Source organism: Zootoca vivipara, chromosome 8 (assembly GCF_965207765.1).
Source record: "Zootoca vivipara chromosome 8, rZooViv2.hap1.1, whole genome shotgun sequence".
In the NCBI taxonomy this organism is placed as follows: Eukaryota; Metazoa; Chordata; class Lepidosauria; order Squamata; family Lacertidae; genus Zootoca; species Zootoca vivipara.
In genome coordinates, this window is record NC_142591.1 from 23,015,200 (window position 1) to 23,029,599 (window position 14,400).

The window sequence follows — 14,400 nt, forward strand, 5'->3', positions numbered from 1 at the left end:
TGCTTCTTTTGAATTTTTTTTAATCTGATATTTTTTAATAGTTTGTCTTCCACTGTGTTTCCCCCAATACGTTTCTCATCTAAAGGGGGGGAAATGTCAAAAATAGACAAAGTATACCAAGCGTTGGGTATAGATGGGGTGTTTCGTTTGTTCAACGCTGCAGCCCGCAAGCGAAGTAATTCTGGTCCCGTTCCACGGAAAACAGAAACACACCTCGAAGTCACAGCGCTTCCTGGATCCGCCTCCGGACGCCCACCTTTCCTTTAAGGAGCGAGATGGACGCTCTTTTTCCTGTTACAATCCGGTATAAGAACCGAGGAGTTTAGCATGCAGAGGAAAAGGAAAATGCGCGCTGGCCATATACATTTTATTGGGGGAAAAGCACACCACACACATCAACAAGAAACCCACCCCAACAAGTTTGTACATCACAATATTTTGACAAACGTTATACATAAGTGCAAATTATACTCTCCGGTTTAAAAGCGATAGTGTGTGAGTATACACGAGATTTATTCCAAATAATTATTTTAAAAGACTGTGATATAAACACTTTTTTTTAAAAAAGTAAAAAAAGAAAGCAAGAAAGGAAATAAACTAAACCCCAAACGTGGTATTGTTGCAATATTGGAAAACAAAACACAAACAAACAGAATCTGGGGACTTTCTTGGAAGCGACACAATCACGCACAGACACCACCACCACCCCCTCTCCGAAATTTAAAACAAGGTTAATTAATACTGGCTGGTGCTGCTGAAACAGCATCCCGCAAAACAATGGCTCTGCTGAAACTAGAGAATAAAAAAAATGCATTTTCAAAAGCTAGAGGTACTTTTCTGTGACAGACGTCGCTGATTTCAATAGGAGAGTGTGATCGTGAACCTACGTAGCTTACTCGGAAGGTAATCTCAGCGTCGCAAAGGCTTTACGGTGCAATCCCATCTATTTCTACTCGGGAGTAAGCCCCGTGGAGTCCAATGGCACGTACTTCCAGGTAAACACGTGCAGAATCGCAGCCTACCTTGTGCTGCAAAGCCCAGACACGCTTAGATCTCTCAAGCTGAAATGAAGCAGGACTCAAAACGAAAGTGCTTTATTCGGATGATGGAGTAGGCGAACTCAGTGGATTCGGATTGTTTCTGTGTTGCACGGACATCAGGCATAAAAAGGGGACATCTCCCCGCCCTCAGTTTCTGTGTAATTGAAAAGCTGGCAGATTCCAACCGCAGTTGCTGTTATCAGACGTTTGCCTTTGATTATTTTTGTTTGTTTTTTAATGTAACAATATTTTTTTAAAAAAAGAACTAGCCTTCTGCTTCATTTCTTTAAAATACTGGCTAGCAAAGGAATGTGCCCAATTGATTCTGATTCCTGCCTGGCGCTGCAGCAATCACCTTCTGCCCTTTCATCCAAACACACAAAGCAAACAGGAGCCCATTCCCTATAGCTTGAATTGTGCGCAGCGCGATCCCAAGTATGCTTTCTTCAGAGGAAAGTCTCGTTGGGTTCACTGAGGCTTAAGGCTGTGTCCTATACATAACATACACGCGGCACCTTAAAGACGGGTGTTTATTTATTAATTAATATCATCATGGCTATAAGCTTTCCTGCGCTACAGCCCACCTTTCCATCCTAGATGCAGGTGTATGTTTAGGATCGCAGTCCTATCCCTCTTGCGGATCTATTCAAGGCTAAGACTGCCATCCTATACGCTTTGAACCATTGGACTCTATGGGATTTACTTCTGAGGAAGTATGCCTCGAATCGCCCCCTCCCCACACAAACCTGTCCGCTTTCTTGGGAATAAGCCTAGCTGAAGTCGGTAGGATTTATTTTCACATTCTCGCGCTCTAGGATGGAGCTGCAATATGGCGCACATGTCTGTGGGGCTAGAGCTGCTTATCTTGCACGCGTGGGCAGCCCCGCTGAACGCGGTCGGGCTTACTTCGGAGGGAACACGTGCAGGACTGCTGTGAACTCAGTGGGAGAGGCTTAGGATCCCGCGGAAAAGGAGCGCGCGTATCCAACGGGGCGTCCGGCCCTTACGCGGCTTTCCTTAAGTGACTGGCGCACTGTATTTACAAAGGGAGGCTCGCGGAGCTCGGCGTGGACCTCTGGGCCCGATCCGCGCGAATCCTCCCGTTGCGTGTGATCTTTTGGGTGAAGTCTTTGGACCTCTCTCTCTCTTGCTCCCACCCCGCCCTCCCCAATCTTCTCCTTTCAATCCAGCTCCCAATGTCAGTGTTCACATCACACAGGGCTTGATGTCTTGGCAGACGCTTTGATGGTGGTGGTGATGGTGGTAATAGGAGCCGCTGGCCGACGGGTGGAAGGAAGAGATGCCGTTGAAGTTGAGGACGAAATCCTTCCTGTCGCACACCGGGGACGGGTGATGCTGGTAGCGAGGCAGCCCCACTGCGGAAGAAGCGAGAAAGAGCGAGCGAGTCCACAGAACAGCTCAAACGGTTCCCCTGGAGAAGCCAGGGTGGGTAGCTGAGGGGCGTGACTGGGTGGGTGGGGTGGTCAAACGGTTAAAGGGTGTGACTTCAAAATCCCCACTGCCTAGGTCAGGCTTCCTCAAACTCGGCCCTCCATATGTTTTTGGCCTACAACTCCAATGATCCCCGCAGGATTATTGCGTGCATAGGAGGAGTGTAAGCCGCCTAGACAGCATCTTAAAATGCAGAGACATCACCTTGCCCACAAAGGTCCATATAGTTAAAGCTATGGTTTTCCCAGTAGTGATGTATGGAAGTGAGAGCTGGACCATAAAGAAGGCTGATCGCCTAAGAATTGATGCTTTTGAATTATGGTGCTGGAGGAGACTCTTGAGAGTCCCATGGACTGCAAGAAGATCAAACCTATCAATCCTAAAGGAAATAAGCCCTGAGTGCTCACTGGAAGGACAGATCCTGAAGCTGAGGCTCCAATACTTTGGCTACCTCATGAGAAGAGAAGACTCCCTGGAAAAGACCCTGATGCTGGGAAAGATTGAGGGCACAAGGAGAAGGGGACGACAGAGGACAAGATGGTTGGACAGTGTTCTCGAAGCTACGGTACCAACATGAGTTTGACCAAACTGCTGGAGGCAGGAGTGCCTGGTGTGCTAGGGTCCATGGGGTCACGAAGAGTCGGTCACGACTGAACGACTAAACAACAACAATCCGCCTTGAGCGCCTTGGAAAGAAGGCGGACTGCAATAGTAACTGTACTGATAGCCAGAAAGCAAGTATGGAAGGGAGAGGAAGCCGCATAGCTGCCTTTCCTCATAGAGGCAATCAAAGCCTTTTTTGTTTGTTTTTACTCTCCTTTTTAAATGTTCTACCGAACATTTAAATGCTGTTCGGGGGACCCACAGACCCATTCGGGGCTTTCGCTGCCCAAACTATGCCTATTCACAACGCATCTCACTTTAAGCCAGAGGTTTGGGGCCTAAATGTCTCTCCTGACTTCCGATCACCCCACAAGCGCGCAGGACGCCAAACTGCCTCCAGGGCTTCTCACAGTGCAATCCTACGGACGTTTAGTCCGAAGTAAGTCCCAACTATTTTTGAGAAGACTTACTGCCTGGTAAATGTGACTAAGACTGCAGTCTCCAATAAGTGGATAACTGTCCCGTTTACCTGGATTTTTCCACACCTAGGTATTCTGGGCCTGTAGGATCCGCGCACAGTTCAGTGAAAAAGGGAATGTGGAACTCCGAATGAATTAAGATCCCGATCCTAACGACACAATTGACTTTAAAGTAAAGCACTTCGATTTTCAATTGAGCTTCCTTTTCGATAGTCAGCGTCCAGACCCAGCGGTCCTACCGCCTCGCTCCCCCTTTTCAAGGGATAAATACTGACCCAGAAATTAGGGACAGAGCATAATCTGAACTTGTTTGCGGCACCCGTCGATCGCCTTTCAGCTATCGTTCGCACAGGCGGTTCACAACACAGAAACCCTCTGAACCATTTAGCATTACAATGAAGTACAACGTTTCGGTCCTCAGTAAAAGCTACAGAAAGGGCTGAAAGCATCCAGCTCCTGCTATTATTCGCAAGTGCGAGTCAAAATGCGGGATTCGGAGAGAGTTTTGTGGAAAGGGCCCCCCTCCCTCTGAGAGAGGAAGTTTCAGAACCTATGGGACTCAGTGGACCTCTCGTGATTCTGACTCAGCTCTGCCCAAACCCCATGATAAATGCGCTGTTTTGTGTTTCCCTTATTAAGGCTGATCTCGGGTTGTGATCTATGTTGAGGTGGTTAGATCTCAGCAGAATTTTATAGCATGATGCTTCTAATGCAGCCCTTATTGATAGCAAAGCAATGACCGGGGAGCCTGAGATTACCGACTTCACAGAGGCCGCTGCGCGAAATCCTGTTAAGCATCTGAGCCATTTATCTCAAGGAAATCTCCCGAATCTCGGTCAACTAAAAGGCAGAAAAATCCCTGCCATTATTTTTGGCCCAAAACTTCTGCAGCGACGGATCTGCTTGCACCGGCTTGATGTGCGCAATTTGATGCGCATGGACGTAGTTGCGCATCCTCCATGCCTGTCGCTGGCTCCGCGCAGCAACAGAGGCCTAAGCCCACATCCTAGTTTCACCGAAGTGCTCTTGTTTAGCTGACTGAATGCAATTCGGATCTTGAGCATCTCCCGTTGAAGACCCAGTGGGATGCCCCATATCCCCCTCAGTTTACAACCTGCTTATTTTATTTCTGAAATCTTTTGAATAAGCCCCTTCAAGGAACCGACAGGGCGGTTCTTGACCAAAGCAGGTTGGAAACCGCGCTGGCGCAGAGTCTGACTCCCGGGCTGTAAGATCTGGGTTAGTTTACATGGAGCGGTTACAGCCACAAGGTGGATCCGGCCGCAGTGGTTAGGTCGAGGTGTCCAGACCCGGGGAGTCTTCCCTTCCACCCAGGAGTGCTGTTGGGCACCGAGTCGCTCTCCATTCTTTCCTAGCTAGCTGCAGGAACTCTCCCCCCCCGCAACGAGTGGGCTCAATAGGTTAATCTGCCCGTGCCCCGGAAATGAAGAGCAGCCCCCGGGGCATCTTCAGAAAAGCAGTATGGTGTAGCGGTTAGGGTGCTGGACTAGGGCGTGGGAGAGACCAGCGTGCAAAGTGACCATGGGCCACTCACGACACCGCCTCCCAGCCTAACCTACCTCACAGGGTTGGTTTGTGGAGTTAAATGAGCAGGAGGAGGACCACGGACGCCCCCTGGGGCTCCTTGGAGAAAAAGATGCGGTAAAAACGCAATAAACAAATACATTTCTTTTTCTTCCTCCCTCCCTGTTCAGGAACCGTTTTGGATAGCTCTGTCTGCCAATCGAGGCTCTCGTTTCTAGGGCTGCAGAGCGGTTCCCTTTCTCTTTGATCGTGATGCAAAAGACTTCAAGGGTCTGGGAAGAAGGCATAGCTGCCAAGTTTTCCCTTTTCTCGCGAGGAAGCCTATTCAGCATAAGGGAAAATCCCTTTAAAAAAAGGGATAACTTGGCAGCTATGAGAAGGGCTTCGGATCGATACCCCTCCCCATAACTCCCTCTTTATCCAAAGTTGTTTTAGCTGAGCAGTTGGAAAAAGGACTCCCATCGAGAGGGAAAGTGGAGAAGCCGCTTGCTGAATTTTCTCAGTCTCCGCTCAACGCCTACTTCACTTTTGCCCCAGAGGGCTGTGCTGAGTAATAGTTAGAGGGTCTCTCTCTCTCTCTCTCTCTCTCGTCTGCCCCTTTGCTCACCCCGGAGCGGTCCCTTTGGTAAAAGCGATTATTTCGCTGGATTTCCTCCGTCTTTCTAATAACCTGCCTGGTATGCTCCTAATGAAACCGGCGCGCTTTATTGCAGCTCTGATTCAATCAGTTCGCTTTGGTTTAACAGTGTGCGAAAAATGTCCGCCTCCCTCCTCCTCCTCCTCTCCCTCCCTCTGCTCCGTTCGCCTCTAAGCCTCCGAGAGAAACGACTTCTGTTTCCAATCTTGCTCGGCCCTTCTAAGGGGAGGGCGGGAGAGAGGCTCAGGAGAGGCCGGGGTTTAGCATCTCCTCGGCACTAAACCGTGCATGATTTGATGGGGCTTTATTGACCGATAAAAATCAATTGGGGACCGACATTACAGCGCTGTCAGCTCATAAACGAGCGGCTCCACAGCGCCTGGTATTCCGGGCGGGGCAGAGACCTTACGTCCTCGATTGCTTTGCCGGCCAGGATTTCAAAGCAGCGAGTTCATTTAAGATCGCGATCCTAAAGGCATTTTCTCGGTTGCTAAATGCCACTGGGCTGACAGGAAGCAGGCGCCGATCCCGGCAGCAGTTATTCGAAAGACTTTCATTGCAAATCAATGAAGGTTACTTCTAGCAGGCGAGGACCGGGTTGGGGGCGGGGAGCTGAGATGTCATGGCCTGATCTTGTGTCCTTCAGTCTCATACTACTCCTGCGATGCACTCTTTGACGGGACTCCCCAATCGCATCGTTTGCAATGCTGGCTTCCAAGGCTCGCTTGGAGAGGCGATGTTGGGGTGAGGAGCTGCTGCTGGACCCCAGCTCCCCAGCTCATCTGACCATTCAGCATTCCCATTGCGGCTCATGGGACTTGGAGTCCTACCACACTTGAAAGACCACACCGGTTCCCCAGTCCCTGCTGTAATGTCTACTTGAACTGGGAAAAAATTCCCTCCCAAAAATATGCCTAGGATTTGTCTACTTCCCAGGAAATGCACTTGCAAGCTTCTTTCTTTCTTTCTCTTTCCCTGATGATGTTTCATAGCAGTTTCTTTTTAATTGAGCTAGATTTATATAGTATATTGTTCCCCAATTAAACATGCTTTTTTTAAAAAGAAAATACTTCAAAAATATTTCTGGGTTTCCTTCCCCACTTCCTTAAGATAAACATTTTTTAAAAAAAATAAATAAATCCGGATAAGATTTAAGAAACTCTCGTGTTTCGCATTGGCAACCTGCTTATTTTAGAGCAGTCCCATTGACTCTGAAGAGCCTACATCGGTATACGGTAGCTGGTTTGGCTGATTGAGAAGCATCAACCAAGCTTCCTTAGGCCTACTATCTGCACATCTTTAAGGTGCTTCGATCCTCACCCCCTCCTCCACGGGATCCAAGAAGCCCAAAGTAATAGCAGAAATCCCTGCCTAACCAGTTATTGAGTCTTTGAAACACCTGAGTGCTACTTGAAGCTGACAGTTTCGGCTGGGGCCTGCTTTTCCTGAGACCTACTACGCATACATGCATAGGATTATCAATGTAAATGTGGTTTTGGGACGTGTGCCTCTGGGTTGTTGTGGATCAGGCTGGCTCGACCTATACTCCCCAGGGAATAGTGTTTGTCAAAACTGCCAAATGTTTAGGGGAAAATAATCCTGACGCAGAAGCAAAAGATTTCTTCTGATCCAGCATGTTGCGTTTAGAAAGCGGTTGGATAATTCTGAGAAAGAATGCAGTCCCTTAAAATCCAGGAAATGGGCATTTTAAAGAAGGGTGGATTTAGAGGCGGAAACTGCAGGAGGCTAAGGAGGGAGACGATGTGCTTTTAAATTACTATCTTCCTTCACCCCAATCCATTACTGACCGGTTAAAGACCCATTTACACTCAGTGGAACTTCTCGAGCCCATTAAAGCTAATGGCGGGACTGTGTTTTAGAGTCAGAATCAAGGTGTAAAAATAAAATTAAAGGCCACTCCGTAAAACCAAATTCTGTATTTAAATTTCCTTCCTATGGTTACCTCGGGAGATTAGGATGTCGGTTTCATTCAACCCTCACCATCCTTTTTCTCATTAAAAAAAACAAAACAAAATTTCCAGAGATCCTTCTGGAATCATTTCCACTAGGGAAGGGTTCTGGTTTTTTCTTTCCCCAAATCCCAAGCTAAAAAGGAAGGTGATTTGGAGAGGGAGGGGGCGCTAGTGGTGGTGGTGGGGGGAGAGAGAGATGGAGAGTTGGGCTCAGCAGATGATTGACAGCAGGTCGCCGACAAGCAAAGCGAAGCAATGGACAAGGTCGTCTGTATTTGTTACTTGTTGAAATTCCCATAAAATTGAACAAGACCTCGCTCTCATCTGGGTTAAGTCAAGCTCCAATCCCCTTCGGTGTGGTCCAGCCCAGACTGTCTTTGTTTAGTTAACCTCCGAGACCCACGTTTAAAAGGGCTATTTGGAAAATTTCCTCCGTAAGAGCCCAACATCTTTTACCCATTTCTATGCCTTACACTCGCAGCTCTCTCGCTCTCTTCCACCCAGATTTCCTAAAGAATCTTTTTTTTAAGAAATATTTTTTTCTCCTATAAAAAGCAACATACTATGAAGAGAGAAAAACAACAGAGCAGTTCCTTCCAGTTATAGAAATGGGTCTGAGTCTCACGCTAGCACCTTTTAAAAAAAAAGAAAATCCGAATAGATTTACCGCCCCCCAGCCTCATCCCTCAGGCTGTATGCAGATAATATTTCTCCCTTTTTTTCAATTAGATGGCTATAAACCTCCAGGGTATTTTTTCTTTTTCTTTTGCTCCCGCTGTGGTAATGAGACCCTTTTTTTGAGATTTGTTATGCTTTCTTCGCTATCACCAGGGCTGAGAAAAGGGGTGTTTTTTTTCTAAAAAAAGAAATTTGCAGGAAAGAACCCGTGGTATGTCATGCTCGCCAAGCGCTTCACTTTATTCAAAACGGACACGATCCAGCCAAAGTAAAAAGCCCTTTCCCCGCGCATTTCCCCGGGAGATATTTAAAAGGCTATTTTAGGCATGCTGCATTCAGTGAAGCAAATTCCAAACTAAAAGCTGCAATCCTACACAGAGAGTAAGCTCCATTGAACACGGTGGGGATTTACTGCTGAGTAAACATGCCTAAACGTGGGCTACACATGGACTTCCAATTGCAGCAGCCGGTATTTTAGAGGGGTGGGGTGGGGGAGCTGTTTGGCCAAATTGTTAATCTCGATCTAATAATCCTAATCTTGACTCAATTGCAGTGCCGAGCCAGCGACTGGGCGCTATGATCGAGATTCGAATTTAAATGAGATGATTATCAATAATGCAGCGAAGTAAAAATAACCTATCTGTACCGGTGGTTTACATTGATCTCTGGCATTCTACTTAACAAATTGAGCCTGGCTTTAGTAAGACACAGTCAGGAGGATGTCCTGCGGCTATATTCTTTTGGTGAACGTGGGTGGGGGTGGTATAAAAAGTCATATCTCTCTCTCCTACAAATCCCCCCCCCATCCCAGCCCTCCCGAATTGCTGCTCTACTTCTCTCCGAACAATAGGTCTATTTTCCCCCCTGGAAGCAGCTTTTGTTTTCTCACGTCAAAGCTGGTGTTTTCAGAGAAAACACCGAGGAGACCCAGCATCGGGGCTTGTTATTGAGGCAGCGTTATCTGACAGCTACAACTTTAACCTGAGCGAGCGAAGGGATTTATTTCCAGTCTCTTCGCAATCGCCTGCCTTCCCCGCGAAGGGGTGTTCTTTTTTTTAATTAAAAAACAACACCACCCTACCTACTGTTTTGGAGGTCGCAGGTCATTCCCCTCGAACCTCCCCCCCCAAAAAAAAATCAAATCTACATCTATCGAGATCTATACATATATAATACACACACTCCACATGATGAGGGTCGTTGTCAGAAATGAAATGGCTGGTCGCCTAAATGAGCGTGATGCGCCCAGACGCCACGACGATGGGCGCCCTCTAATATCCCGATCCAAAGCCGTCTTTGGCACTTAATTCTAAGTAGGTGCGCTCAAGATCGCTGCCACTCGGTATTCTTGAAATATCTAGTCACTTTCCTGTTCAGGGTTTCGCTTTCAGAAACCGAACCAGCGCCTTCTGCACCTTCCTTTCCAACATCTTTGGCACATTAAAAAGAAAAGTATTTACAACCTCTGTAGATCGAAGCTTTCTCTGCAGTAATGAACTGAGACATTAACAAGCCGTCCTATCTAAACAACTTCCACTTGGAATAATTCCCATTGATTCCAGTGGCCCTTACTTCCAAGTAAGTGTGGACGGGATCACATCTCAATGATCAAGATTAATTCACAGAAACAATTGCCACCTCCTGATTCTACGCCCACAGTTTCTAAAGGAGGTGGGCACCCCACTTACTCTGGAAGTGTGCACATGTATTTGGGAAGGGTGTGCAGCGTCTTATAGAATCATAGAATCATAGAGTTGGAAGAGACCACAAGGGCCATCCAGTTATCATCTCTGGCCTGCCTGCAAGTCCAAAAAAAGTTGGTTTAAGGAGCCTTACTTCTATGTTCTCCTTTATTTCATCCAAATATATTAGTTTCAAGCCAGCTTGTTTGCTCATTGTCAACCGTCGGCTGGATCCCTATCCTGCATTCCTCGCCCTTGCCTCCCAGGTTTAGAATCCCAAATAATGCACTTTCAAGAGAATGGCCCCGATCAAGCTCTAGTCTAGCTTTATTGCAACCAGTTGCAATCCCCACTGGATGCGACCCATCCTATGGTGTGTGGGGATCACATCCGCACCAGTTGCTGGATGTTGTCAGGGCGCGTTCCGGGCTGTTCAGCATTCCGTGCCCGGCAGACAGAGCCATTTGCAACGGAGTCCTTTTTAAAATCGTTATTTGCATGGATGGCATTGACCCCCACGAGATTGTGCTCTTAGCATCACGCGTGTAGGATCTCAAACCAGTCAAGTTAGTGGCAGTGAAATCCTCCAGTGGGAGCGAGGTTGGAGCTGTGGTGAATTAAGAAGATCAATCAGCTCCTAAATGTATTAAGTTGTAAATAGAAATGACCAGAACGAGATCTGCCTGTTTACAATAAAATATTACTACTTCTGCTGGAACATGCTTAAGAACTGAGCCCAAAGCTTCCTTTGAACAAGTTATGGGAATCTGCGGAGTATCTATCTATCTATCTATCTATCATCTATCTATCTATCATCTATCTATCTATCTATCTATCTATCTATCTATCTATCTATCTATCTATCTATCTATCATCTATCCATCTAATGTCAACAGGCTGATTTCCTATTTCAAAAGAAGCTGGAGGACCCCATTCGGCTTACTTGTGAGGTGGGCAAAGGTGTGGAGGGTTGAGCGCGTGTGTATTTGGGGAGGTGGAGGTGGGGGCGGGTCGCCTTTGGTACCTGAGAGGTCTTCCCTGCCGTTTTGGTGCAAGTAGCTCTGCTCCAGCGAGTAGGAGGCCACTCCGGAGTGGATGCCCGTGGGGGCGGCGGGGGTGGGCGGCGGCAGGGCCTGCTGCTTGAGATAGGGCGAGGCAGCCGAGGAGGTCCAGTGTCCCGCGGGGCTGCCGTAGGGCGAGTGGCACTCGATGGCGCTGGCCATGGCGGGTGATGAGGGCACGGGGCTGCTGCTGCTGTCGGGGCCGTAGTCGGCGCCGCCGTTGGAAGGCACCGGGCAGCTGGCCATGTAAGTGGAGCCCGGGTTGGGAGACATGTGTGGGACGTGGTGCGCCTCGTAGGCGCCGGCCTGCATCACGTCCAGGGGGTTGTAGCCGTTCGGGTGGCAGCCCAACGGGGCGGCGGGGGGCGCCTGGAAGTCGAAGCCCTGCGGGAGGAAGCCCAGGCCGTTCACCATGCGGTGGTACATGGTGGGCTTGAGCGCCTGGCATTTCCTTCGGAAGCCCCTGGGGCGCCGTCGGAAGGAGCCTTCCTCGAACATGAACTCGCTGGCCGGGTCGATGGTCCAGTAGTGGCCCTTCCCGGGCCGGCCCAGCCCTTTGGGAAGCTTGATGAAGCACTCGTTGAGCGACAGGTTGTGGCGCACCGAATTCTTCCAGCCCTGGTACGCGCCGCGGAAGAACGGGAAGCGCGCCTGCAGGAACTGGTAGATCTCGCTCAGCGTCAGCCGCTTCGACGGCGAGCTCTGGATAGCCATGACGATAAGCGCGATATAGGAATAAGGAGGCTTCTCCGGGCGCCTCAGTCCCGAGCTGGCTTTCTTGGTTTTCGAGGGCGCGGACGCTGAAGCGCTGCTGTTGCTGCTGCTGCCGTTGCTGGACGACTCCAGCGCGGAGGGCGGCGGAGGCGGCTGCTGGCTCATCAAGGCCGGGCTGCGAGGCACCGGGGCCCCGATCTCGGAGCTCATGGAAGCTGCTCCTCCTGGGCCACCTCCTCGGCGATCTGGAAGCGGTCCCTGAGCATCCCTCCCTCCCTCCTTCCCTGCGCAAGCCTCCCTTTCTCCCTCTGTCTGCCTCTCTTCTGTTTCGCACAAGCCCAGCGCTCCCTCCCTCCCTCTTTCCCCTCTCTGACCCCCCTCCTCCTTCTCCTCCCCCGCTCCCCCGACTCAGGAGCCTACAGTTCTCTCCAGCTCTCCGGCTCGGCTCTCTGCCCCCCACCTGGTGGCCATCCTGAAGCCTTTAAAGAAGAGGAAATCCAGCGAAACCCCTCGCCGCTTTTGCGTAAAGGCAGCGCAGCCAAACAGAATCCGCGGACGCCTATCGGGACTTTAAATCTGTCGCCTGCTGGAGGAACTTTCCCCTCCCTCTTTCCCGAAATCTCCTTTCCCATTGAGTCTATCCAAAAAATCAGCCTGGGGGAAGAGAGGAGCGAAGGGGAGGGGGGCCCTAAAGGGCGCAGTTCCTCCGCTCCAGCTGGCCTCTGTCCACCGCCCCCCCCCTCCAGTCCTGCGAGCTGCCCGCAGAGGCTCCAGATCTCTCTGGCTGCCATCCTCGCTACACGCAATTATACCATCCATCACGCTTGCCCTGAGACAGTTGCTAAGCCTCGCAGCACACGCTCACCACCAGACCCCGAAGGTAATGCGCGGGTGGTGTGGCTTTTCTGCTCCTTTCCTACTCCTGCCAGGACAACTGCCAGAGATCTCGGCTAGCTCAAAGGAATGCTCGGGGATTTTTGCGACAAGAAAGAATCGCACTATTTAAAAAACCAAACCCCCTTTTTCAGCTTCTGAAAAACACATATAACAATCCCCATATACCCCACCCTCCAGAAACATTCCCTGCATATGCCAATGCCATGTAAATAACACAGTCAAATATTAAGTTTGCAAGTAGCTTCTAATCGATTGCATCAATTAGGTGTCTTCAATTCTCCGTAACAGATTGTGCCAAAGTGAGAGCGAATGCCTCATTCTAGGACTCTCTCTCTCTCTCTCTCTCTCTCTCTCTCTCTCTCTCTCTCTCTCTCTCTCTCTCTCTCTCTCTCTCTCTCTCTCTCTGTGTGTGTGTGTGTGTGTGTGTGTGGTAAACCCAACTAATTTAGGTCTTTGGATCGAAACCGCTAAGCACATACCCCTGCCTTTCCAATAGTTTAGCTTGCACATTTAAGGAAAAGTAGAAACCATATGAATCAATAGGATTTAGTCCCAAAACATTTCCTTGGAAAGAAATCCTATTGATTGCTGTGGCTACTGCATTTAATTAAGTGTGCAACCGTAGCCCATTTGAAAAGCCAATGAGATGATATTTTTTTTTGCCAGTGGCTTCAGCAAGCACCAGGACTGTGAGGTCGCAGCTTGACCCAGGAATTTAGATGTAAAATACACAGATATGGTCAAACACCGCCATCCAAGGAGCCCGCTCTCGCGTCCTCCCAATGCCCCAGTGGTCCCAGACATGGACACGCATGTACACCCGCATCAAATGAGGCGTCAGTAGGCTACTTTATAAAGTAAAAGTGCGCAGCAGCACATTCGGGTCCTAATTGTAAAAACAAAACAAAACAAAAAACCCTCTGCAATGACTGTTAGACATGCTCGAGAAGCCCAAGAGGGCTTCTTGCAGCAACATCTAGGTACAATACATTACTTCCCCTTCCAACATCAGAAAGTGAAGCCAGCTTGGTTTCCGTTCTTATCATTTCTTTAAAGCACTTTTGATTTTGCAAATCCGACCCTGGTTGCTTCTCATAACAAGCCTGGGAGGTCGGACTCAGCTAGTCCCATTTCACAGACAGGAGACTGAGGGCCCTGTGAAGAGGTCAGTCAGATCTCTGTCTGTGACCCGTGACTCCCTTCCTCTAGTCTCCTGATAAATTTGTACGTATAGGAATACCGGGATTGCAGCGCTGCTGGTAGTCTGGTAATCTACAGAGGGGGGAATCTCTGTGTGTGGGAGGGGCTGGGGGGAGAAAGATGCCGCTCAAACTGATTTCCAGGGAGAAACCATGTGCTCTGTTTATGCTGGGGTTTGGGTAAGGAATTCATTCATGGAATAGAAGTCTATGAAGGAGGAACACATGAGAGAAGGAGGGGACTATTCAAGCTATTGCGGATTATCAACTCCTTGTCGCCCCACTCCCCACACTAGCACAGAGGCAGCGGGCACCGAAGTTTACCCAAAGTACTAATAGAGTGCATGACTTCAGAGCAATGCACTTAGGTGCCCTAATAGTCACTTGTTTAGCCACATTTTACAGATTGGGAACGCTGAGTCCTGACAGCAACTGTCCGG

The 14,400-nt window shown here is 49.1% G+C and overlaps 1 protein-coding gene across 1 annotated transcript; it reads right to left on the reverse strand.

Annotated features, from left to right (window-relative positions):
* Nucleotides 1-356: 356 nt before the first annotated feature.
* On the reverse strand, nucleotides 357-12,185 carry FOXF2 (forkhead box F2). The gene is made up of 2 exons (XM_035126261.2): nucleotides 11,114-12,185; nucleotides 357-2,416 (listed from the first exon to the last, which is right to left on the reverse strand). The coding sequence occupies exons 1-2, from the start codon at nucleotides 12,072-12,074 to the stop codon at nucleotides 2,247-2,249; spliced, it is 1,131 nt and encodes a 376-aa protein (XP_034982152.1). The 5' UTR covers nucleotides 12,075-12,185; the 3' UTR covers nucleotides 357-2,246.
* Nucleotides 12,186-14,400: the final 2,215 nt, after the last annotated feature.

Bases quoted from the DNA above. Each gene is read 5' to 3' on its own strand.
- FOXF2 (XM_035126261.2), bottom strand. From the start codon at position 12,074: ATGAGCTCCGAGATCGGGGCCCCGGTGCCTCGCAGCCCGGCCTTGATG. The intron at 2,417-11,113 runs GTACCAAAGGCG...CTTCTTCCGCAG, and splicing joins CGGCAGGGAAGACCTCTCAG to TGGGGCTGCCTCGCTACCAG.